Source organism: Ranitomeya variabilis, chromosome 1 (assembly GCF_051348905.1).
Source record: "Ranitomeya variabilis isolate aRanVar5 chromosome 1, aRanVar5.hap1, whole genome shotgun sequence".
Classification (NCBI taxonomy): Eukaryota; Metazoa; Chordata; class Amphibia; order Anura; family Dendrobatidae; genus Ranitomeya; species Ranitomeya variabilis.
Genome location: NC_135232.1, coordinates 796761797 through 796788409, shown reverse-complemented (window position 1 = coordinate 796788409; position 26613 = coordinate 796761797). Strand labels below are relative to the sequence as shown.

General features: G+C 41.7%; 1 protein-coding gene across 2 annotated transcripts in view; it reads left to right on the top strand.

Moving 5' to 3' along the window:
* The window catches only part of HDGFL2 (HDGF like 2), a 112351-nt gene extending 85950 nt beyond the window's left edge, over window positions 1–26401 (top strand). The window contains exons 14-16 of one of the 2 annotated variants that reach the window (XM_077273557.1): window positions 5137–5302; window positions 6635–6736; window positions 25328–26401. In XM_077273557.1, coding sequence (XP_077129672.1) covers window positions 5137–5302; window positions 6635–6736; window positions 25328–25332 — 273 coding nt within the window. In that variant the 3' untranslated portion in view covers window positions 25333–26401. Of the gene's footprint in view, window positions 1–5136; window positions 5303–6634; window positions 6742–25327 lie in introns of those variants that run through there. The other variant, XM_077273550.1, reaches the window with a different exon arrangement.
* The last annotated feature ends 212 nt before the right edge of the window (window positions 26402–26613 follow it).

Below are 26613 nucleotides of genomic sequence, written 5' to 3'. Positions count from 1 at the left end.
CCTAACCTGAAATACGTGGCACTGAAATACGTGGCACTGAAATATACGTTTATATACGTATATACGTATATAAGTGCCACGATATTTCAGTGGCCACGTATTTAAGTGCCACGTATTTAAGTGCCACGTATTTAAGTGCCACGTATTTAAGTGCCACGTATTTAAGTGCCACGTATTTAAGTGCCACGTATTTAAGTGCCACGTATTTAAGTGCCACGTATTTAAGTGCCACGTATTTAAGTGCCACGTATTTAAGTGCCACGTATTTAAGTGCCACGTATTTAAGTGCCACGTATTTAAGTGCCACGTATTTAAGTGCCACGTATTTAAGTGCCACGTATTTAAGTGCCACGTATTTAAGTGCCACGTATTTACGTGCCACGTATTTTTCAGTGCCTGAAATACGTGGCACTGAAATACGTGGCACTGAAATATCGTGGCACTGAAATATCGTGGCACTGAAATATCGTGGCACTGAAGTATTTGCGTGCCACGTATTTTTCAGTGCCTGAAATACGTGGCACTGAAATACGTGGCACTGAAATACGTGGCACTGAAATACGTGGCACTGAAATACGTGGCACTGAAATACGTGGCACTGAAATACGTGGCACTGAAATACGTGGCACTGAAATACGTGGCACTGAAATACGTGGCACTGAAATATCGTGGCACTGAAATATCGTGGCACTGAAATATCGTGGCACTGAAGTATTTACGTGCCACGTATTTTTCAGTGCCTGAAATACGTGGCACTGAAATACGTGGCACTGAAATACGTGGCACTGAAATACGTGGCACTGAAATATTGTGGCACTGAAATATTGTGGCACTGAAATATCGTGGCACTGAAATACGTGGCACTGAAATACGTGGCACTGAAATACGTGGCACTGAAATACGTGGCACTGAAATACGTGGCACTTAAATACGTGGCACTTATATACGTGGCACTTATATACGTGGCACTTATGACTGTCAGAAAATGTTCAGTAAACGGTTAGGGGTAGGGTTTCAGGTAGAATTGGGGAGTTTCCACTGTTCAGGCACATCAGGGGCTCTCCAAACGCGACATGGCGTCCAATCTCAATTCCAGCCAATTCTGCGTTGAAAAAGTAAAACAGTGCTCCTTCCCTTCCGAGCTCTCCCGTGCGTCCAAAAAGGGGTTTACCCCAACATATGGGGTATCAGCGTACTAGGGACAAATTGAACAACAACTTCTGGGGTCCAAGTTCTCTTGTTATCCTTGGGAAAATAAAAATTTAAGGGGCTAAAAATCATTTTTGTGGGAAAAAAAATGTTTTATTTTCACGGCTCTGCGTTGTAAACTGTAGTGAAACACTTGGGGGTTCAAAGTTCTCACAACACATCTAGATAAGTTCCTTGGGAGGTCTAGTTTCCAATATGGGGTCACTTGTGGGGGGTTTGTACTGTTTGGGTACATCAGGGGCTCTGCAAATGCAACGTGACGCCTGCAGACCAATCCATTTAAGTCTGCATTCCAAATGGCGCTCCTTCCCTTCCGAGCTCTGTCATGCGCCCAAACAGTGGTTCCCCCCCACATAGGGGGTATCAGCGTACTCAGGACAAATTGGACAACAACTTTTAGGGTCCAATTTATCCTGATACCCTTGTGAAAATACAAAACTGGGGGCTAAAAAATCATTTTTGTGAAAAAAAAAATATAATTTTTATTTTCACGGCTCTGCGTTATAAACTGTAGTGAAACACTTGGGGGTTCAAAGCTCTCAAAACACATCTAGATAAGTTCCTTAGGGGGTCTACTTTCCAAAATGGTGTAACTTGTGGGGGGGTTTAATGTTTAGGCACATCAGGGGCTCTCCAAACGCAACATGGCATCCCATCTTAATTCCAGTCAATTTTGCATTGAAAAGTAAAATAGCGCTTCTTCCCTTCTGAGCTCTGCTATGCGCCCAAACAATGGTTTACACCCACATATGGGGTATCGTCGTACTCAGGACAAATTGCACAACAACTTTTGTGGTCTAATTTCTTCTCTTACCCTTGGGGAAATAAAAAAATGGGGGTGAAAAGATCATTTTTGTGAAAAAATATGATTTTTTATTTTTACGGCTCTGCATTATAAACTTCTGTAAAGCACTTGTTGGTTCAAAGTGCTCACCACACATCTAGATAAGTTCCTTAGGGGGTCTACTTTCTAAAATGGTGTCACTTGTTAGGGGTTTCAATGTTTAGGCACATCAAGGGCTCTCTAAATGCAACATGGCGTCCCATCTCAATTCCAGTCAATTTTGCATTGAAAAGTCAAATGGCGCTCCTTCCCTTCCGAGCCCTGCCCTGCGCCCAAACAATGGTTTACACCCACATATGGGGTATCAGCGTACTCAGGACAAATTGCACAACAATTTTTGGGGTCCAATTTCTTCTCTCACCCTTGGGAAAATAAAAAATTGGGGGTGAAAAGATAATTTTTGTGAAAAAATATGATTTTTTATTTTTACGGCTCTGCATTATAAACTTCTGTAAAGCACTTGTTGGGTCAAAGTGCTCACCACACATCTAGATAAGTTCCTTAGGGGGTCTACTTTCCAAAATGGTGTCACTTGTGGGGGGTTTCAATGTTTAGGCACATCAGGGGCTCTCCAAATGCAACATGGCGTCCCATCTCAATTCCAGTCAAATTTGCATTGAAAAGTCAAATGGCGCTCCTTTGCTTCCAAGCTCTGCCATGCGCCCAAACTGTGGTTTACCCCCACATATGGGGTATCAGCGTACTCAGGACAAATTGTACAACAACTTTTGGGGTCTATTTTCTCCTGTTACCCTTGGTAAAATAAAACAAATTGGAGCTGAAATAAATTTTGTGTGAAAAAAAGTTAAATGTTCATTTTTATTTAAACATTCCAAAAATTCCTGTGAAACACCTGAAGGGTTAATAAACTTCTTGAAAGTGGTTTTGAGTACCTTGAGGGGTGCAGTTTTTAGAATGGTGTCACACTTGGGTATTTTCTATCATATAGACCCGTCAAAATGACTTCAAATGAGATGTGGTCCCTAAAAAAAAATGGTGTTGTAAAAATGAGAAATTGCTGGTCAACTTTTAACCCTTATAACTCCGTCACAAAAAAAAATTTTGGTTCCAAAATTGTGCTGATGTAAAGTAGACATGTGGGAAATGTTACTTATTAAGTATTTTGTGTGACATATGTCTGTGATTTAAGGGCATAAAAATTCAAAGTTGGAAAATTGCGAAATTTTCAAAATTTTCGCCAAATATTCGTTTTTTTCACAAATAAACGCAAGTTATATCGAAGAAATTTTACCACTAACATGAAGTACAATATGTCACGAGAAAACAATGTCAGAATCGCCAAGATCCGTTGAAGCGTTCCAGAGTTATAACCTCATAAAGGGACAGTGGTCAGAATTGTAAAAATTGGCCCGGTCATTAACGTGCAAACCACCCTCGGGGCTTAAGGGGTTAAGAGTCTCCTCTTTCCTCCACTCATTACCTGTAGTAATGGCACCTGTTTAAACTTGTTATCAGTATAAAAAAACACCTGTGCACACCCTCAAACAGTCTGACTCCAAACTCCACTATGGTGAAGACCAAAGAGCTGTCAAAGGACACCAGAAACAAAATTGTAGCCCTGCACCAGGCTGGGAAGACTGAATCTGCAATAGCCAACCAGCTTGGGGTGAAGAAATCAACAGTGGGAGCAATAATTAGAAAATGGAAGACATTCAAGACCACTGATAATCTCCCTCGATCTGGGGCTCAACGCAAAATCCCACCCCGTGGGGTCAGAATGATCACAAGAACGGTGAGCAAAAATCCCAGAACCACGCGGGGGGACCTAGTGAATGAACTGCAGAGAGCTGGGACCAATGTAACAAGGCCTACCATAAGTAACACACTACGCCACCATGGACTCAGATCCTGCAGTGCCAGACGTGTCCCACTGCTTAAGCCAGTACATGTCCGGGCCCGTCTGAAGTTTGCTAGAGAGCATTTGGATGATCCAGAGGAGTTTTGGGAGAATGTCCTATGGTCTGATGAAACCAAACTGGAACTGTTTGGTAGAAACACAACTTGTCGTGTTTGGAAGAAAAAGAATACTGAGTTGCATCCATCAAACACCATACCTACTGTAAAGCATGGTGGTGGAAACATCATGCTTTGGGGCTGTTTCTCTGCAAAGGGGCCAGGACGACTGATCCGGGTACATGAAAGAATGAATGGGGCCATGTATCGTGAGATTTTGAGTGCAAACCTCCTTCCATCAGCAAGGGCATTGAAGATGAAACGTGGCTGGGTCTTTCAACATGACAATGATCCAAAGCACACCGCCAGGGCAACGAAGGAGTGGCTTCGTAAGAAGCATTTCAAGGTCCTGGAGTGGCCTAGCCAGTCTCCAGATCTCAACCCTATAGAAAACCTTTGGAGGGAGTTGAAAGTCCGTGTTGCCAAGCGAAAAGCCAAAAACATCACTGCTCTAGAGGAGATCTGCATGGAGGAATGGGCCAACATACCAACAACAGTGTGTGGCAACCTTGTGAAGACTTACAGAAAACGTTTGACCTCTGTCATTGCCAACAAAGGATATATTACAAAGTATTGAGATGAAATTTTGTTTCTGACCAAATACTTATTTTCCACCATAATATGCAAATAAAATGATAAAAAAAACAGACAATGTGATTTTCTGGATTTTTTTTTCTCAGTTTGTCTCCCATAGTTGAGGTCTACCTATGATGTAAATTACAGACGCCTCTCATCTTTTTAAGTGGTGGAACTTGCACTATTGCTGAATGACTAAATACTTTTTTGCCCCACTGTATATATACGCCTGTATGTAGCAGAATTTCTGACTTGCTATGAGCAATCTTATCAAAGCAATGTTAATGGACTGCACACAGATACCACGGACCCATAGATTTTATAGATGACCTTTTATCCGTGACACTGATGATGATGATTAAAAAAAAAAAAAGTAAGTTTCATCATTGTGTGGACAGTCTGCAAAAAAAATCATTATTTGTGAACAGCCTCATAATCTATAATGCGCACGTGTTCTATCCGTGAAAACCGGACGTCTGAACGAGGCCTAAGGCAGCTGTATATTTTGCTTAAAAATATTACCATCTTAACAGATCCGCCGATACAAAGCTAATCCAGCTGTTATGGACAAAGCATCCGAAGTTTACAGCAGAATAAAATCTAGTATTCTCGGCTCCAAAATGGGAAGCCAGCAGAAAACGACTGAAGGGGACAACAGTAGTCAACAATTATTAGAAACTACCAAGGAACAAGATGAAGGTAAATGATTTGAAATGACTTCTATATAATATAGATATGGGAAGGTCTTTATTTCCTGCGGTAAGCAGCATTTATTCCGCTTTCTTTTGGTAATCAGTGAGGGGCCATACCCCAACCAATCAAAAGTTCTGACTTGCCTCTGACAACGCTCGCATTACTCTTTAAAGGGAAGGTATCATCAGAAAATAACCCATTGTTTAAACCGGCTTTTTTCGGAGTGGTGGTGTCTATATTTCTTCCAGATCGTGATTTGTATTGGAAAAATAAAGTTAGTAATCTTCACACTGGCCACGTTACCATATTTATTTTCCTTCTAATTCCTGTATGAGGAAGTGAAACCGTTTGAGGAGGATGAGGAGTTCTCAGCGGGCTCCGTAGCACAGACAGGATTGTAATACTGGGTAACCCCTCTATTCACAACTGATTACACAGAATGCCACATCTGACACATTTCTCGCCCCACCCCCACCCCCTCCCCCAAAAAAAATAAAATAAATGGTCAGGGGTACGCATGATTGAGTGGTTAAATCAGTAGCATTACCTTTTTAAAGGTAAATGTCTCCAGGAAATGACCTTGTTTAAATCTAGTGTTAAAGGGTTTGTATCCAGTTACTCCCTATCAATACATTAGGAGTCCAGCCGCTGTAAAGCTAAGCAGTCCTGAGAATGGAGTTCGGGAGCGCCCCTTCTGAATGTACTGAACGTAGAGGAAACATTCAGTTTCCAGTGCAACAACCTCTAAACAAATTATTCCCTATTGGGATAACTTGATGCAAACCCTTCCAACAATCATGGGTAATTTACGGTAATTATTTAGGGATTTATTCCTGCCATGGACAATGCAAAACTGCTGAAGTAAGGTGGTTGGGACTTGACTTTTTTCCTTCTAGTGATGAAAAATATACGTCTTATTGGAGTATTTCTCGCTGCTGGACCATTTGTGTTTCTGGTAATCTTGTCTTAGTCTGAGATTCTCAGCATGCTCTTGAAACAAACGGTCCTGTACAAATCCTGCCGAGCACACTAGGGGTAATCCACTGATCTCCTGTACTTCTGTTTTAAGACTAGATCAGGGGACAGGGCTTAATCATCATATTGTCCTGCTGCAGACCTGGCACAGAAGGGGGCGCCTCTCTCAAAATGAAATATTTAGTGCACCCTCTTTTAGGTTATAAATTTAATTTGTATTTCTACTTCTGATTTTGTGTATGTCTACTTTGTAAATATTTCCCCAAAACCCTTTAGAATGGAAGGTGATTTTTACTGTGTAATATTTTACAAATTCGCTAAGTTCTACTTCTAATGGAGGTGTTTTTCTTTTCTTCCTCTCAGCTTTACCATTAAATGGAGATTCTGTGTCTCTTGAGAGTGAGGGCAAGAAAGATGATCATCCGGATCCCATACCTGTACAGGACTCTGCTGTGGATGAATGCAGTTAGTATTTTTTCCAGCAATATACAGTACATACTTGGATGTTACTATCAAAATCTGTTTAGATTTTCATGTTACTCACCAGTTGTATAATATGTTCCGGTTCACTTCCAGTCTCTGTTTACACTAGTCACTATTCAGGAACACTGATGCAGTAGCCATTACTTTTCAGCTGCAAAAAATAGCATTGCGTGTGGTGCTGTTCTTGCTAAAACCTGGAAGTAACAACATTCAGGGGCATACAAATTTCCAGTCATGACTGAGTTTGAAGGCACCTGATACTTAACAAATTAGGCATGTCTTAAAAATGGCGTGCTCCTTGCCACAAATCTTACTCCAGTCTGTGATGAATGAGCTAATATTTTTATTCCCTGGAAACAAAAAATAGAATGAAATGACCGATCTAGAACATTGACAAGTACTCACCGGTGGGTTGCAATCTTAACAAAGACTATATGGGTATGTGTAAGGCGTGCAGGTCTTGTCTATGCTTCCCATCAAGTATAATAAACCAAAGAAAAACCAACGACAAGAAACTCCCAAGTATAATTTAAATAATCAAAAATATATTTATTAAATGATCAGGTACAGGTGACAATACAGGAAAAGAAGGGGGTTACAACCACTAGCACATACCAAAAGTTAGGAAGCTCGCAGAATAAATGTTATATCTATCATAATGGCTCGCAGGGACAAATATAATTATATAGAATATAATCACACATATATTGCACGTATCCCATATAGCCTAAGGTATTCAAAAACCTAGCACATAAAGTGTATATCACAAAATAAAAGGGCAGAAATCATTACCCGTAGTATGCCAGGAGTGTGTCTGCGAGCGTCCTCTCTGACGCGTGTTTCGGCGGTGTAGCCTTTCTCAAGGGGTGGGGAAGGAAGGGGAAATGCGGGTATAAAAGCCCCAAACACCAATCAGAACGCCCTTAACTAATGGGCAAATAACCCTGGCGTTAAAGAAGCTTACCGCTGCATCGGCAGCATTGCATAATCAGCCAATGGACTCCATACAGGAAAACACAGGCACTTTCTGTGACACACGCGTTGCCATGGTGACAGGATGCTCTGCGGCGTCATGTGTCGTGTGATGTCATATCACATGACTACCACTTGAACACAGACGCTGCAAGCCGACGGGCGAACTGGGACAATGGCACGCATGCGTACTGTGGCTGGAAAGTGCGGTAACCACTTATTCAGAGACACAAGGCTAAATCGGCACACTAGATGAATATGTGATATCGCTCCAATATGTTACAAATTATCTAATATCAGCATAAATATGATATAATTAGTGACAATAGAAAATGAGGTTTAAATAAGCATAACTGGCGTACATTAATATAAATGAATCCACATATGACCACATAAAGGCGATATTATGCCATACTGCATTGATATAATAGTCTGCATAGTATAACCAGGGAAAAATAAATACCCTATCACATCAATAGTCACCATACATAATAAAGTATATTACACATGGTGTAGCTGTTTGCTTCTGACCCAATGTCAGTACGCCAGATCACCAGTGAGGCCAAATTGTGGAATTACGCCCGTCATTTTACAAGCGCGCTTGGAGACAAAGGACACCTCACACATATTCTGTGAGCAAGTCACTTTTATGAGATATATCAAAAACCAAGGCAATGTTTTATACCATTTACAACAAATGCATTTCAATGTAACTCATGTAGCTCCACCTTCACCCAGGGTCATACTTTATTTACCACGCACCCAGAACATGTTGTGGCTGACTATTGAAAGCATACATGATAAGAAGTGTAGTGTCCTTGAAGAGGAGACCATCAGACTACTGCGTCAACAGATTCTAGTAATTCTAGCAATTAAAGGCAAAAGGCACTTAAAGGCAAACTATTAACCCTTCTATATCAATTTCCCCCTTTTGTAAATGGTATAACCTCTGCCGCAGGGTCAGCTGATGTCCACAAAGGAGCTACTGTCTCATGGGTCTAGTACCCACAAGGGGGCTTTCTACCTGCTTTGCCCATCCACCCTCAGTGTGGACACTCACCTCCCCCGTCAGCAGTGGCCATACGGGGCCTATGATACACTACAGAAGGTTCAGCCTTAGGTAATACATATATTAGCGCTTTTACGGCCACATAAAACAATAAGCAAAACAACCTAATTTGCATACAAGTCTGAAAAATACTAAAAATAATCCATCCCGCTAGGCCGCCAAGCCAATTGGCTGGATTTAAAAAGGAGTCTCTATATTGTATTGGTTCCGGTTCTTAATAAGACTAAGAAAATCTGAGTCCAAGTGTCATTGTGTATGCAGTGTGGTGTTAATACCTTCCTTAGCTCCAGGGGTAAAGGCTAAGTACAGCATAGTCCTTGCAGATACTGGGCTGTGTGTACAGATACTGGGCTGTGTGTACAGATCCAACAGTCCAGCAGTTTTTGTCCTTCCGCGTCTTTTATAAGAAAAGCAAGATGTTGATTAAGTTTGTTGTCCTTGTCAACATTTAAAAGTTTATCCAGTGTCTCTGTAAGGTGCAAACTTCCTACCACTGCCAGCAAGGTGATTAGGAGAACCGTCTTTCTGCTAGTGAAAAGATCTTTTTGCAGTGACTGGCATGGATCCGGGTGGGCTTTCCCTCAAGTTTCTCGGAGGTGAATGTGGTCAGCTGGACTTTAAAACGGGCCATCAAACCGTGGATCTAGGCTCCTTCTCACATGTCTGTGTATGACCACCAATCACCTGGATTCAGCTGATGCACGTCTGCACTGGCATTAGGATCTGGAATGGATGAAAACACATGTTTATGCACCACATTAAGTCTTTCCTGCAAGGCCTGGACAGGGGCTGTCATAGCACCGTGTTGCATTTGTAGCACCTGTGGGAAGTACAGACCAACCTTTGGCAAACCGCCAAACAGGACTTCAAAAGGAGACAAGCCTGTCTTTCTATTTGGAGTGTGTCTTACTGACAAGAGTGCAAGAGACAAGCACTCTACCCCGCTCTTTCCTGTGTCTGCCATGGCCTTTGAATATTCAGTTTAAGGCTGTGTGCACACGTTGCAGATTTTTCGCGTTTTTTTCGCGATAAAAACGCTATAAGGGTACGTTCACACAGGACTTTTTTGCTGCTTTTTTTTGCTGCTTTTTTAATGCTAATTTTCAGCTGCTTTTTACAGTACCAGTAAAGCCTATGAGATTTCAGAAATCTCATGCACACACGTTGGTTTTTTGTTTGATCAGTATTTTCTGCTTTGCTGCTTTTTTTGGACATAGGGCATGTCACTTCTTTCAGCGTTTTTGCTGCGTTTTTGCTGCGTTTTTTCACCCATTGACTTGAATGGGTGATGAAAAAAACGCTGCAAAAACGCTGAAAAAACGCATGTAGCATTATTTGCTGCGTTTTTTTGTGCAGAAAATCATGGCCAGCAGGAAGTGATCTCACAGCCAAGAGCTTAGGGGTGTGGTTAGTGAGGTGTGAAGAGCCATTGTGAGCCATTGTGAGGTGTGAAGAGCCATTGTGAGGTGTCCTGATTGTGATCTATTGTGAGGGAGTTCCTGGTAGTAAGGTGTGAAGAGCCATTGTGAGGTGTCCTAGCAGCTGAAAATTGGCATAAAAAAAGCAGCAAAAATCTGCAGCAAAAATCTGCAGCAAAAAAGTCCTGTGTGAACGTACCCAAAAAACGCACCAAAAACGCACCTAAATTAGCATTAAAAAAAGCAGCAAAAAAAAGCAGCAAAAAAGTCCTGTGTGAACGTACCCTAAAACTGCAAAAAAACAGCATACAATATGCATCCCATCATTTAGAAAGAATTCCGCATGTTTTGTGCACATGATCGCGGTAAAAAAGCAGCATGTTCATTAATTTTGCGTTTTTTTTGCGGATTTCCCACTATAAAATGCATTGGGAAATGTCTGGAAAAAAACGCATGCAGATTTCTTGCAGAAAATTTCAGGTTTTTCTCAGGAATTTTCTGCAAGAAATCCTGACGTGTGCACATAGCCTAAGTGTCCCGTTTAGTCTCTCCACTTTCCCACTACTTTGTGGTCTATATGGTGCATGATATGCTTGCTGTACTCCCAGGGCCTGCATGACTTCCCTCATTATTTCTCCCGTGGAGTGTGTACCCCTATCGCTCTCTATGGTTTCTGGGACACCATACCTGCAGATCAGTTCTTTCATCAGTTTGTCTGCAGTCGCTTTAGCATTTGCACATTTTACCAGATGGGCTTCCAGCCAACCAGAGAAGAGATCTACACATACTCAGACATTTTTCATACACTCCTACCTTTGGTAGCTGTATGTAGCCAGTTTGCAGTCTCTGAAATGGGTAGAGAGGCCTGGGTGTCGCTTTCTTAGGGATTTTTACTGTTTTTACCAGGGTTGTGCAGTGCACAAATGAAGCATGACTGTACGAGCTTTGCGGCTGCGTAACTGAAACCAGGAGCGATCCAGAAGGCATCTACCATGGACACATGTGACATTTTGAGGTGTGAGTGGGGCCATGTGTTGCTTGCGCCATAATTAGGAACAGGGACCTTGTTATATACAATTTATCCTTATTCTCCCATACTCCTTTTGAGTTCAGCTCCCATTCTCCCCCGTGTTCCTTCTCTGTTTGGGCAGCTGGAGGGATTTCAGGACATCTAGGCTCAGTGTGGCTGGAATACGCTGACTCACCGCCACAGTCCACTGCTCCCTAGGCCGCCTTGCTGCTACTTTAGCAGCCTCGTCCGCCCTTCTGTTGCCATCTACCTCCACAGAGTCACCTTTCGTGTGTGCTTTTACCTTGACGATGCCAACCTGGACTGGTAACATCAATGCCTCCACTAATTGTTTCACCAGCTCTGCATTTTTAATGGGCTTACTGGCTGATGTAAGAAACATTCTGCTTCTCCAGATAGGGCATTAATCATGGGATATTCCCCATGCACAATTCGAATCTGTAAATATTAGCGACTTTACCTGCAGCAGCTCTACACGCCTCAGTGACTGCATTCAACTCTGCCTCCTGCACCGACATGTGAGGAGGGAGGGAGTGGTTCAGCTCGGATTACCTCATGTGAGGATACTACTGCATGTCCAGTGTAGAACCGCCCATCCTGGTGGTATCTGGAGCCATCTACAAAAATAAAAACCTCAGAATATGCATTAGGAACAGGTTTTTTTTTCCATGAACATGTGTAAAACCCACTGTCTCCTGACTCATCAGTTCCTATGCAGTCATGTACGTGCGTCATGTCACCAAAGTACTTTTTTTTTTTTTTCATTCTTTCCCACCAGCCAACGCTGTCACCAATTCCCCCTTTTCTGAATCCACAGGCAGATGAGTGGCTGGATTCAGAATATTATATCTTTTGAGGGTGACGTATTCAGGAATTAGTATTTGAGCACATTCAACTGTGATCTGTCTAGCCATAGACAGGTGTTTTAGTTGAACTTGTACGAATATGGCATTAATGTCATGTGGGGAACAAATTGTCAAAAGAAAGTCAGTGTGAGCTCACATGCCTAGCTGTAATACAGCGGCTCTTACAGCACGGACACACGTAGGAGACCCTCTAATCACTGGGTCTAATTGTGCTGAGTAGAAAGCTATCGGTCTCTGTTTTCCTCTAAGCTGTTGTCAGCACTGCCTGTTTTTTTTTTTTTTGTTTTTTTTTTCCTTTTAATCAGGCGTCTTGTACCTTTAGCAATATTGTGGCCTAAAAATTTCACCTTTTGTTTGCAATACTGTAGGTTGTCACGTGAGACTTTGCAACCCTTTTTGGCTAAAAAGCCAAGGACATCTGGTCCGGGTAGCAGAGCAGGAGGTCATCCACGTACTGTAATAGTACAATCTGTGGATGAGGTTAAGAATTCATTTGCCAAATCAGTGATTGTGAAACATTTTGATGTGGCTGGGATCTGTGACCGTACGGGGTGTGTATTAGGGACAATTGAGGTCACACTCACTGTAACATCATTAATAGCCTGTAAGTCATGAACTATTCTGAAAGTGTCAGGGGAACTCTTGGGTCCTTTTTCTTCTTAATGGAATACAAAGGGGTGTTGCAGGGGGAAGATCTCTGCACTAGAACCCCTGCCTTAACATACTCTTTAATATCCCTGCTCAGGGCCATTGATTTGACTAGGTTCAAAGGGGTATTGCCTTAACCAAAAGGGAGTGGTTCCTTCTTTTAATTTAATCATGACAGGGAGAATGGGCAGCTGACCCACATCAGATTTTCCCCTTGCCCAAAAAGTGTCTCGTACCTGACTCTTTTCCTCGTCCTCAGACATTCTGGTGTCAGGTGTTACTTTCACTACTCTTGCCATATACACCATTTCTGCAATATTACACAAGTGTTTATATAAGTCACACATTAATGTCCAAATATTATTTACACCCATATTTGATTGGGTAGAGTACCCCTTAAGAACTAAATTTCATTCACAAAATATGTTACCAAAAGAAAATTATATATATTAATATATATATATATATATAATTACGAAATGTGCTGAGTCATAAAATGGGGGAGCACAATGTCATAGGCCACAGCAAAGCACAAGCTTATTCTAAGAAAGTAGCAGCCCTATATAAATCCATAACTAACAGTTTCAAATACAAACAGAAGGGATTTGAAAAATACCAAATATCAATGCCAGTTGCTTGCGATAAGGTATAAGAAGTGGAAAAGGCAAATAAACAGTGACTATGGTTTGAGCCAATATAATGAATGGCTAAAAAAACTGTCATATGAAGACAACCTAGAAATACACTGTAACTATACCATCTTGTATAAGGAAACTACTAAACTGGCAAATGAATGGAATTAAGTGTAACTATAATAGGGCATGATTTACCTGTGGTATAATGTGCACATGGAAGACCCTGGCGTCCCTCTGCCCCAAGTGTTTATATGAAAGGGGACTTGTGACTGTAATACCCTCATGAGAGTACTGTATGGTGGCCTAGACAGCACTCAACTCTGCTCCCAGCAAATTCATAGGGGTATTGTCACTAACAATAAGTTTGTAAGAACCTCTTGGCTGTCTCGTGACTCTAGTCTTATTTGTTTAGTCATATGGGCTTCAGTCGCTTGTCCCTCAACCCTCACGTACTCCACAGTCTCTTCAGGAATCATGTCTGGCATTATCAAGTCTTTGTGTACCACAGTTCCGGCTGTTCCAGTGTCAATCAAGAATTCTGTCTCTTTCCCTCCCGGCATTGGTATGGTGGTCATCAAGGCAGGACCAGGTCCGGAGGGGACAAGAACAGGGCACACATTTGTCACTGGGTTGTCAGTTTCCTAGTCTGAAGGAGGTGGAAGATTGGTCTGCTTAGTTTCCTTCGTAGGGTTTTTACAACGGCTGGCATAGTGCCCATTTTCTCCACAGTTAAAACACTTTACTGTTTCTAAGTCCTTAGGTCCCTTACTACGTCTCTACTGTTTTCCTTGTACTCCAGCATACATGACACGTCGTCTTATTGTCCTAGTTTGTTCAACTCCTTTATCAAGTCTCAGGAGGTCTTTTGAATCTACATTTCTCCATTCAGGTCTGGCTGTCTACTGCGTCTCGTAAGCCTTTTGTCATACCGTCAATGAATGCATTTACCAATATTTTAACATCAAGTGGGTTTACTGGACTGTACCCCATGTCTGCCCATTTCAGCTGTAACCGTCCAAAGTACATCTGTAAAAGTCTTAATTTGCGTCCTAGTATGTCACCTGCTTTTGTGCTCACCAACTCTCTAGGTCTGCTCAGGTGCACTTCACGTCCATCATATTGTCGTTATTTGTCTGTAAAATAGGAAAGGTTGAATCTCAGGATCAGCCAATTGTTTTAGCATAGCTAGCTAGTCAGAGGGCCTCCAGGGATAATACTCCTGTATCTGTCTAGAAATAGGGATTTTTGTGTACTCACCGTAAAATCCTTTTCTCCGTGCCATTCATTGAGGGGGACACAGCTCCCACCCTGTTATTAATCTGTGCTTGTTTTTTTTATAATTAACATGTGTGTGTGTGTGTGTGTGTGTGTGTGTGTGTGTGTGTATATATATATATATATATATATATATATATATATATATATATATATATATATATATATATATATATATATATATATATATAAAAATTTACATGCTATATTCTCATATTTAATTTGATATAATATACTCTCATATTTAATTTGATATAATATACTCTCATATGCTATTATTGATCTCCTATTGCTTTTGCACCGAACTGGTTAGCTGAGAGCCAGCAGGAGGGTGTATACTGCAGGGGAGGAGCTTACTTTTTTTGTATCACTTAGTGTCAGCCTCCTTGTGGCAGCAGCATACACCCACGGTCTGTGTCCCCCAATGAATGGCTCGGAGAAAAGGATTTTACGGTGAGTACACAAAAATCCCTATTTTTCATTCCCTTTAACACCCACAATCGTTCCTGCCCATTTTTTTCACACACATCCCTTCCTCAAGGACACGTTTCCCCCTCCCTTTTTTTATTATTGTATTGACTTAGGTCTTTTTCACATTGATAAGTTTCCACTTATGTTGTTTTCCTTATATTCTTAATTCTCTTTGCCTACATTCTCTCATCCTTCAAAAATGGCCACTGATAGGTGCTCATGCACATCGGCGCTCCGTTCCGCCCGCGGCCTTTCAAGGCATCTACATGGGGTAGCGTGGGTCCCTGACGTCACAGCAAACTTTTTCTTCACCCTTTCTGTCATCGAATCGTTAGAAGCGACACATTCGCGGCCGAGGCCCCGCCACTAGGGTTGAGCGACCTTTACTTTTATAGGATCGGGTCGGGTTTCACGAAACCCGACTTTTTCAAAAGTCGGGTCGAGTGAAATCGGCCGATCCTATAAAAAAGTCGGGGTCGGCCGAAACTCGAAACCTAATGCAGTGCATTGGGTTTCCAATGGTTCCCAGGGTCTGAAGGAGCGGAAACTCTCCTTCAGGCCCTGGGATCCATATTTAAGTCTAAAATAAAGAATTAAAATAAAAAATATCGCTATACTTACCATCTGACGGGCCCTGGTACTAACCGGGAACCTTCCTTCCTTAGAATCAGCCTTCCAGGACCTCGCGGTGACGTCACGGCTTGTGATTGGTCGCGCGGCCGCCCATGTGACCGCTCGCGCGACCAATCACAAGCCGCGACGTCACCGTGACGTCACCGAAGGTCCTGGAAGGGCTGATTCTTAGGAAGGAAGGCTGCCGGAACGAAGCCGAGGGTGAGTATATTCCTATTAGGTATATACTCACCCTCGGACACGCCCTGCTTCGTTCCGGCAGCCTTCCCTTCCTAAGAATCAGCCCTTCCAGGACCTTCGGTGACGTCACGGCTTGTGATTGGTCGCGCGAGCGGTCACATGGGCGGCCGCGTGACCAATCACAAGCCGCGACGTCACCGTGACGTCACCGCGAGGTCCTGGAAGGCTGATTCTAAGGAAGGAAGGTTCCCGGTTAGTACCAGGGCCCGTCAGATGGTAAGTATAGCGATATTTTTTATTTTAATTCTTTATTTTACACTTAAATCTGAATTCCGATACCAATTCCAGATATCTTAAACATATCGGGAATCGGTATCGGAATTCCGATTCCAGATTCAGAAGATCGCCGACTTCATGGCCGACCCCACACAGGGGTCGGGTCGGGTTTCATGAAACCCGACTTTGCCAAAAGTCGGCGACTTCTGAAAATTGCCGACCCGTTTCGCTCAACCCTACCCGCCACTCATGTGCTCAGTGACTGCAGTCCGGACCTGATGAGAAACGTATACAAGACCTGCATTTCTCACACATGCTCATGCAATCACACCCTCTCCACTCGTGAGGGAGCAAACTCGAAACGTGCCTCGGGGCTGCTTGATGAGCACCAGGACACTTAACTCTGAGTAAGCAACCATCACGGCACACTCATGGTTTTTCTTGATATTGGTTAGCACATCTGGACTTTTCCATCCTGTTCAATATGGTGTTAGGTTTACTATGTAAATTGTGTATATTGACTTGAGCGCCGTCTTGTGGTCACATCACATTACTACCTATCATCTATATATATGAGGCATCGTGATTACTCGCTAATCCCGCCCCCTGCACAGTAGCTCCGCCCCACCACACATAATCCCGCCCCCCACCCCATTACTACACACAATCCCGCCCCCACCACATTACCACACACAATCCCCCCCACCGCATTACCACACACAATCCCACCCCCCACCACATTGCCAAACACAATCCGCACCACATCACCACACACAATCCCGCCCCCCCACCACATCACACACAATCCCACCCACATCACCACACATAATCCCGCCCCCCACCACATCACCACACATAATCCCGCCCCCCAACACATCACCACACATACTCCCGCCCCTCCAACACATCACCACACATAATCCTTTCCCCCCACCCTTTTACCACACATAATCCCTCCCCATCACCACACATAATCCCGCCGCCCCACCACATCACACTTGCTAATCCCGCCCCTTGCACAGTAGCTCCATCACCACACATAATCCCGCCCTCACCACATTACCACACACAATCCCGCCCCCACCACATTACCACACACAATCCACACCACATCACCACACAATCCCGCCCCCACCACATCACACATAATCCCGGCCGCCCACCACATCACCACACATAATCCCGCCCCACCACATCACCACACATAATCCCCCCCACCACATCACCACACATAATCCCGCCCCCACCACATCACCACACATAATCCCACCCCCCACCACATCACCACACATAATACCGCCCCCACCACATCACCACACATAATACCGCCCCCACCACATCACCACACATAATACCGCCCCCACCACATTAGCACAGATAATCCCGCCCCCCACCACATTACCACACATAATCCCGCCCCCCACCACATTACCACACATAATCCCGCCCACCCACATAACCACACAAGGCTCCGTCCTCACACATTAACACACGAGGCTGCATCCCTCCACATTACCACACAAGGCTTCGCCCCCACACATTACCACACGAGGCTCCGTCCTCAGACATTACCACATGAGGCTCTGTTCCCACACATTAAATTGTACCTGGTAGAAGTCAAGGAAAGATCTTTGAAAATGACTATACATTTAATTGTGTTTACAGAGAAATTTTAACTTAATTTATGTTTCGTTATGAAATTTGTTTAGATGCTGGAATGAATAAAAAACGCACATCTTACTGAATCCAGTTTGTTTTTGATTTTACACTGTGAATAAAATGTATTATTAGTAGTATTCAGATTTTTAATGATTATTGTTATTAACTTCATTTTAAGTTAATTTACCACCTGCGTAAGCGCTATTGAATGTTGTCATTATTTACTTTAGTTTAATCACCAGCAGCGTTAATTAGATAGCAATGAGCGTGCCGAGCGTTAGCTGGCTGGAAACAGCTAGTTACCTTATAGTATGAAATTTGTACTATTTCTAACTACTTTTACCATGAGTGACTTGCATATTATCAGGTATCCTACTACTTGTTTGACTATATATACAGGTCCTTCTCAAAAAATTAGCATATAGTGTTAAATTTCATTATTTACCATAATGTAATGATTACAATTAAACTTTCATATATTATAGATTCATTATCCACCAACTGAAATTTGTCAGGTCTTTTATTGTTTTAATACTGATGATTTTGGCATACAACTCCTGATAACCCAAAAAACCTGTCTCAATAAATTAGCATATCAAGAAAAGGTTCTCTAAACGACCTATTACCCTAATCTTCTGAATCAACTAATTAACTCTAAACACATGCAAAAGATACCTGAGGCTTTTAAAAACTCCCTGCCTGGTTCATTACTCAAAACCCCCATCATGGGTAAGACTAGCGACCTGACAGATGTCAAGAAGGCCATCATTGACACCCTCAAGCAAGAGGGTAAGACCCAGAAAGAAATTTCTCAACAAATAGGCTGTTCCCAGAGTGCTGTATCAAGGCACCTCAATGGTAAGTCTGTTGGAAGGCAAAAATGTGGCAGAAAACGCTGTACAACGAGAAGAGGTGACCGGACCCTGAGGAAGATTGTGGAGAAGGACCGATTCCAGACCTTGGGGAACCTGAGGAAGCAGTGGACTGAGTCTGGTGTGGAAACATCCAGAGCCACCGTGCACAGGCGTGTGCAGGAAATGGGCTACAGGTGCCGCATTCCCCAGGTAAAGCCACTTTTGAACCATAAACAGCGGCAGAAGCGCCTGACCTGGGCTACAGAGAAGCAGCACTGGACTGTTGCTAAGTGGTCCCAAGTACTTTTTTCTGATGAAAGCAAATTTTGCATGTCATTCGGAAATCAAGGTGCCAGAGTCTGGAGGAAGACTGGGGAGAAGGAAATGCAAAAATGCCTGAAGTCCAGTGTCAAGTACCCACAGTCAGTGATGGTGTGGGGTGCCATGTCAGCTGCTGGTGTTGGTCCACTGTGTTTCATCAAGGGCAGGGTCAATGCAGCTAGCTATCAGGAGATTTTGGAGCACTTCATGCTTCCATCGGCTGAAATGCTTTATGGAGATGAAGATTTCATTTTTCAGCACGACCTGGCACCTGCTCACAGTGCCAAAACCACTGGTAAATGGTTTACTGACCATGGTATTACTGTGCTCAATTGGCCTGCCAACTCTCCTGACCTGAACCCCATAGAGAATCTGTGGGATATTGTGAAGAGAAAGTTGAGAGACGCAAGACCCAACACTCTGGATGAGCTTAAGGCCGCTATTGAAGCATCCTGGGCCTCCATAACATCTCAGCAGTGTCACAGGCTGATTGCCTCCATGCCACGCCGCATTGAAGCAGTCATTTCTGCCAAAGGATTCCCGACCAAGTATTGAGTGCATAACTGAACATTATTATTTGATGGTTTTTTTGTTTGTTATTAAAAAACACTTTTATTTGATTGGACGGGTGAAATATGCTAATTTATTGAGACAGGTTTTCTGGGTTATCAGGAGTTGTATGCCAAAATCATCAGTATTAAAACAATAAAAGACCTGACAAATTTCAGTTGGTGGATAATGAATCTATAATATATGAAAGTTTAATTGTAATCATTACATTATGGTAAATAATGAAATTTAACACTATATGCTAATTTTTTGAGAAGGACCTGTAGTTTATTGTCCTTGGTGCTGTCTTCACCATAGACCTGCTAGTTTCATCATTGCTCATCCATTGTCCTTTTTTCTTTTTTGATATTTGCAATACAAATTGATATTTTTAAATACAACATCATTACAGTGGATATCACTTTTTTATTTAATTTTGGGGATTATCACCCAAATTCTACGTAGGATATAACTATCTGGGAGTTCCCTTACAATTTTGTAGGACTATGGTTCTTTTGTATGGCCATGGTTTTGGTACTTTACGACTACACATTACATTTGTTGCAATTTTATTTTCCTCTGGAGGTTTATTGACTGTTGCTGTGAGAGTCTTGCAGACAGCTTATGTTTTGTCTTCTCGCATATAGATTGGCGGTTCTGCAGTTATGGCTGAAAGTGTTTTCACTCTTGAAATTGTTCCAGAACATGAAGTATTTCTCCCAGAAAATTATTGCAATTACACTTGTTTTGTTCAACACATATTTGTTTTCTTTGTGTGTATTGAAACAACACAAAAAAAGGGGGGAAAAAAGGCAAATTGGACATAATTTTACGCAGAACCCCAAAAAATGGGCCTGACAAAATTGTGGGTAAATTAATTTGGTTCAAGCTTGTGATGCTCGTTCAAACTAACCTGTGGCATTTAACAGGTGTGGGCAATATGAAAATCACACCTGAAACAAGAGAAAAAGGAGAGAAGTTGACTCCAATCTTTGCATTTTGTGTCTGTGTGTGTCACACTAAGCATGGAGAAGAGAACTGTCTGAGGACTTCAGAACCAGAATTGTTGAAAATATTAACAATCTCAATGTTACAAGTCCATCTCCAGAGATCTGGATGTTCTTTTCACGGTGCGCAACATAATCAAGAAGTTTTCAACCCATGGCACTGTAGCTAATCTCCCTGGATGGCAGAGAAAAATTGATGAAAGGTTGCAATGCAGGATAGTTCAGATGTTGTCTAAGCAGGCCCAATCAAGTTCTAAATAAATTCTAGCTGTCCTGCAGGCTCTGTGCATCAGTGTCAGCACAAACTATCCATTGACATTTGAATGAAATGCTGTGGCATCATGGTTTTTTTCTCCTGTCTTGGACAGTTGTCGTCTTAGTTAAATTACGTCCTTCAGGAGAGTTTCTCAGCTGCATTGTCCTGCCGTTCCCCACTCCTGATTCTATATCGGGACAAGGTAGTTCTCAGGTCTGTTCCTTCCTTTCTACCCAAGGTGGTCTTGTCATTCCTCATTAATGAAGACATTGTCCTTCCTTCTGTGTCTCTCCAGTCCATCTCCTGGAGAAGTCCCTCTACAAGCTGGATCCCGTCACAGCTATCCAAGTCTACATTTCAAGGACTGCTCCCTTTCGTCAATCTGATGCCCTGTTAGTCATCTCTGAGGGTTTTCTTAATGGGCTCCTAGCTTCTAAGTTCACTATTGCCGTGGAGGCATTCCGCGTTCAGGACAAACAGCCTCTTCCGGAGGTGAAGGCTCATCCGGGAGCGAAGGCTCACTCCGCTTTGTGGTGGGGGCCTCCTGGGCTGTTTGTTACCAGGATTTGACTTACCAGATTGTAAGGCCGCAACCTGGTCACCTTTGCGCTCCTTTGTGAGTTTTTACGGGGTTTATACCCATGCCTCGTCTGATGCAGGCCTGGGAAGGAAGGTACTGCAGGCGGTGGTTTTGCATCGGCTGACCTGAGTCCATTTATTCCTTGAATCTTCCTGCTTCCCACCCTAGGGAATGCTTTGGGATGTTCCATGGTTACCTTTGTCCCCCAATGAAGCGATAAAAGAGGGATTTTTGGTACTCACAGTAAAATCTTTCTTGGAGCCTTCATTGGGGGACACAGCACCCTCCCTAACTGTTTATATCATTATTTGGGTACATATGTTGTACCATTATTTGGTCTATGTGCCTTCGTTGTTGGATTGGTACATAAGTTGAGTTTTTTTGGTTGTTTCTCCTACTGCTCTAACACTAACTGAGGTACTTCGTGCCTGTCGGTGTGTGTATACTGCGGAGGAGGAGCTATTTTCCTTTTCTTGCCTAGTGTCCGACTCCTAGTGACAGCAGCATACACCCATGATTACCTGTGTCCCCCAATGAAGGCTCCAAGAAAGAGATTTTACGGTGAGTACCAAAAATCCCTCTTTTATAGCCTCATTTTATTCAAAACCTAAAACACATTAGATGGTGGAAATGTAGACACTCTTTATTTAAAAAGACGACCTCCTTTAGAAAACTTTCTGTGCAGCCATTCTGTTGTGATGGACCCAGTATGTGGTTTAGCATTGTCCTGCTGAAAAATGTAAGGACTTCCATGAAAAAAGTGTCTAGATGGGAGCATATGTTGTTCCACAACCCATATATAATGATCAGCACTGATGGTGCCTTAAAAGAAGTGTAAGCTGCCCATGCCATAAGGCATTCATGCACCCCATACCATCAGATGCAGGCTTTTAACCCCTTCACGACCTTGGGTTTTTTCATAGTTTCCTTTTCTCGATCCCCTTCTTCCCAGAGCCATAACTTTATTTTTCCGTCAATATGGCCAAGTGAGGGCTTGTTTTTTGTGGGATGAGTTGTACTTTTGAATGACACCATTGGTTTTGCCATATAGAGTACTGGAAAACGGTTCTCTTTTTTTTTTTTTTTTTTTTTCTTTTTCTTTTTTTTTTTTTATGTAAGTGGTGAAAAAAAAATGCATATTTTGTTTAAAAAAAGAAAAAAGTAGCCATTTTCCGATACCTATAGCGTCTCCATTTTTCGTGATCTCGGGTTGGGTGAGGGGTTATTTCTTGTGCGCCGAGCTGACATTTTTATTGATACCAATTTTGGTGTAGATACAATCTTTTGATCGCCCATTATTGCATTTTAATGCAATGTTGTAGCGACCAAAAAAAATTAATTTGGGCGTTTTGACTTTTTTTTTTTTTTCTCGTTACGCCGTTTACCTATCGGATTAATTCTTTTTATATATGATAATGTGTGCAAAACTGTAAAGCGCTGTGGAATACTTTAGCGCTATATAAAAATAAAGATTATTATTATATATTGATGGTTCAATACCAAACGTGTTTTGTTTGTTTTTTTCAATGGGGTGAATAGGGGTTGATTTGAACTTATATTTTTAAAAACTTTATTTTATATTTGTTTTACTTCTACTCTCCCATGGAGACTATTGAAGCTGCTATCATCCGATCACTTGTGCTACACAGAGCAGTGTTTCAGCCCTGCTCTTTGAAGCTAAAATGCTCATTTGCTATGAGCGCCAACCACTGGGCGGCGCTCGTAGTAATGGCTACCACATGGGTCTGCTGCAGACCCTGGGTTGTCAAGCTAACCCATCAGCGACCTGCGGTCAAGTGACATGGGCGGGATTAGTGACACTCTTCTGGTGTGAGCATGTTAAATGCTGCTTTCAGAGATTGAGGGTACGTTCACACAGGACTTTTTTGCTGCTTTTTTTTGCTGCTTTTTTTTATGCTAATTTAGGTGCGTTATTTTGGTGCGTTTTTTGGGTACGTTCACACAGGACTTTTTTGCTGCAGATTTTTGCTGCTTTTTTTATGCCAATTTTCAGCTGCTAGGACACCTCACAATGGCTCTTCACACCTCACAATGGCTCTTCACACCTTACTACCAGGAACTCCCTCACAATAGATCACAATCAGGACACCTCACAATGGCTCTTCACACCTCACAATGGCTCTTCACACCTCACTAACCACACCCCTAAGCTCTTGGCTGTGAGATCACTTCCTGCTGGCCATGATTTTCTGCACAAAAAACGCAGCAAATAATGCTACATGCGTTTTTTCAGCGTTTTTGCAGCGTTTTTTTCATCACCCATTCAAGTCAATGGGTGAAAAAACGCTGCAAAAACGCAGCAAAAACGCTGAAAGAAGTGACATGCCCTATGTCCAAAAAAAGCAGCAAAGCAGAAAATACTGATCAAACAAAAAACCAACGTGTGTGCATGAGATTTCTGAAATCTCATAGGCTTTACTGGTACTGTAAAAAGCAGCTGAAAATTGGCATTAAAAAAAGCAGCAAAAAAAAGCAGCAAAAAAGTCCTGTGTGAACGTACCCTAACAGTGGCATTTAGCATATTAACAGCCGTGGGTGGATCGCGATTCTGGCCAGCAAAGTTGTGGGCGCACCGCCGGAGCCTCCATCAAACAGTAAAGGTGTTAAACTGTGTTATCAAGCTGGTCCTTCTGTTGTAATTGCGGTTTCTATAAAGAATTTCAGACTTTTATTCATCTGACCACAGAAAGTTTTCCGTTTTGCTTCAGTCTATTATAAATGAGCTTTGTACTAGAGAAGTCTGTGTTCACTGACCATGATTTCTGGAAGTATTCCTGAGCCCATGCACTCATTTGCATGACTGAATCATGCCTGTTCTTAATGCAATGCCACCTAAGGGCACATAGATTACAAGCATCCAATATTGATCGTCTGTGTCCCTTGTGCACATGGATTTCTACAGAATCTCTGATGGTATCATGTAGTTTAGATGGTGGTATATTCAAATTATTCAAAGTGTTTGCAATTTAACATAGAGGAACATTTTTTTTGTAAAATTATTAAATAATTTTTAGATGTAGTTGTTCAGGTTGATGAACCTCTGACCATCTTTGCTTCTGAGAGACTCTGCCTCTTTAACATTTTATACAGTCATGTGACTTGGTTGAAAATTGACCCTCCAGCCATTTTCTATTACTACCATTTACTTTTCCAGTCTCTTGTTAGCCCTGTCCCAATATTTGAGATGTGTTGCTGCCATCAAATTGTAATTGGTGTTAATTTTGTCAAATTAAATGGAAAAATGTCTAACTTTGAATTATGTGTTTTATATAAAGTATGGCTATAAGGGTATATTTCGAAGATGAGTATTTGGTGCGCTTTTGATGTTGCAGCACTTGGGCGCTAATTGGGTTTTTTGTGTTTTTTCATTGTGCTTTTGAGTTTTTACGCTGTGGTTTTTTGTGGGGGGGGGTTGCCATGTAGGTAAAGCTGCTTTGTTTGTTTGTGCGTGTTTTGGTTTTGTTTTTTTTATCTGCAAATTTTCTGCATCTAATGCAAGTGTATGGGGAAAATCTGCCGATTTAAACTCGGCGTACGTGCAGGAGAAAGACATGTTGGAGATTTCAAACATGCACCGCAGGTAAGTTTACGCAAAGGGGGAAAAATACCACAGTGGGCATGAGATTTCTTTGAATCCCATCTTTGGTAGAACTGTAAGATGCTTTTATTCTTTTTGGCATTGCAAAAATACGCAGCATCAAAAACTCATCTTGGGAACTTAACCCATCTTTTTGGGAATTAGTGTTGTAAAACAGAACCATGTATTGTATTTTATTTTGTTATATTGATTATACTAATTTTTAGCTAATGTGTGTTTTTTTTGTTTTGTTTTCCTTTTTCCACATGTTTGAAGACTAAGCCCTTGCGTTTAAAGCAGAGTTCCCGAGAAGCTGAGGAGCCAACACTATGAATAATCCTTGTTTATGTTGTAAACTACCCTTGAAATGCAGATATTGTACCTTGGAGCTTGTATCTGAATTTTTATTTTTTTTCCCCCATTTGCTTAGATATTTTTTTGCTTAGATTTTTTTTTGCCATTGAGCTTCTATGAGTTGATATGAACATAAATGTTTCTTTTTATAAATAACGTACTGTATATGAGTATTTTTTAGGTGTTATTGTAAACTATTTTGTTGGTTAAAAAAAATGCCTAATCATACATTTCTTTATATTCCTACATACATAATGTGTATGATGGTCTGTAAACCTATTCCTGTCTGTCTGGGGTATTGTTGATATGAGTTTTTATAAAGATGACTATGTATAAATTTTAAAACCTTGATATGAAGTACACAATTTTTCATCTTTTCCTCAAAGAAAATGTGCTATCACATATAGACCTATTGTTAAAATATTTTTAACATAAAAACTTGCTTTAAACAATTGTTGGTTATTTTAATTCATGTCACTATATACATGTTTAAAAAAAATCCTGAAATCCTGTAGTCTTCAATCTAGGCAAATATTCTGATTTCATACTTCCTGTTCTGTGTGAAGATTTTTTTTAAAGCAGTTGCTTTTTGTTATCCATCCTTTTGATGATATTGAGATGACACCTATGTTGGATAACACAGAATCACATCACAGTACGTGATGGTCACAGCTCACTTTCTCCTCCTCTCTGCACAGGTAACAAAACATGGGTAGAGAAATTCTCCCACAGAATCAATGAACATCTTCAGTCAATTGCTTTCTATGGAGCGGCTTTTATAGCCTATGTTTAAATGCCGAAGCAGCTGGGCCAAGATGGCTTTTCCCTTTAATCGAGAACCGAAAGAAATCTTAAGTGTTTGGTTTGAATTGGTAAACAGAAAATTTAGTCTTACATTTCAATTTTAAGGGTGTTTTTTGTGTTATATAAATTAAACTGTTTATTAAAAAGTTACACAATTTTTTTAATACACGTTTTGTTTCAATTCCTCACCAACTTTGATATGTCTTCTTTTTCCAATTATGACTTAAAAGCCTTAAAATGAAAAGGGACTTCTGCTGGAAACTCCCTTTTGAAGTGCAAGTCCACCTTTTGCTGTTAACTACCACATGATGTATAAAGGGGATTGGCTACCCTTTTGATGAACTCCTACCCTTATACTCATTTAAAACTTAACCCCTTACTGACATTGGACATACTATTATGCC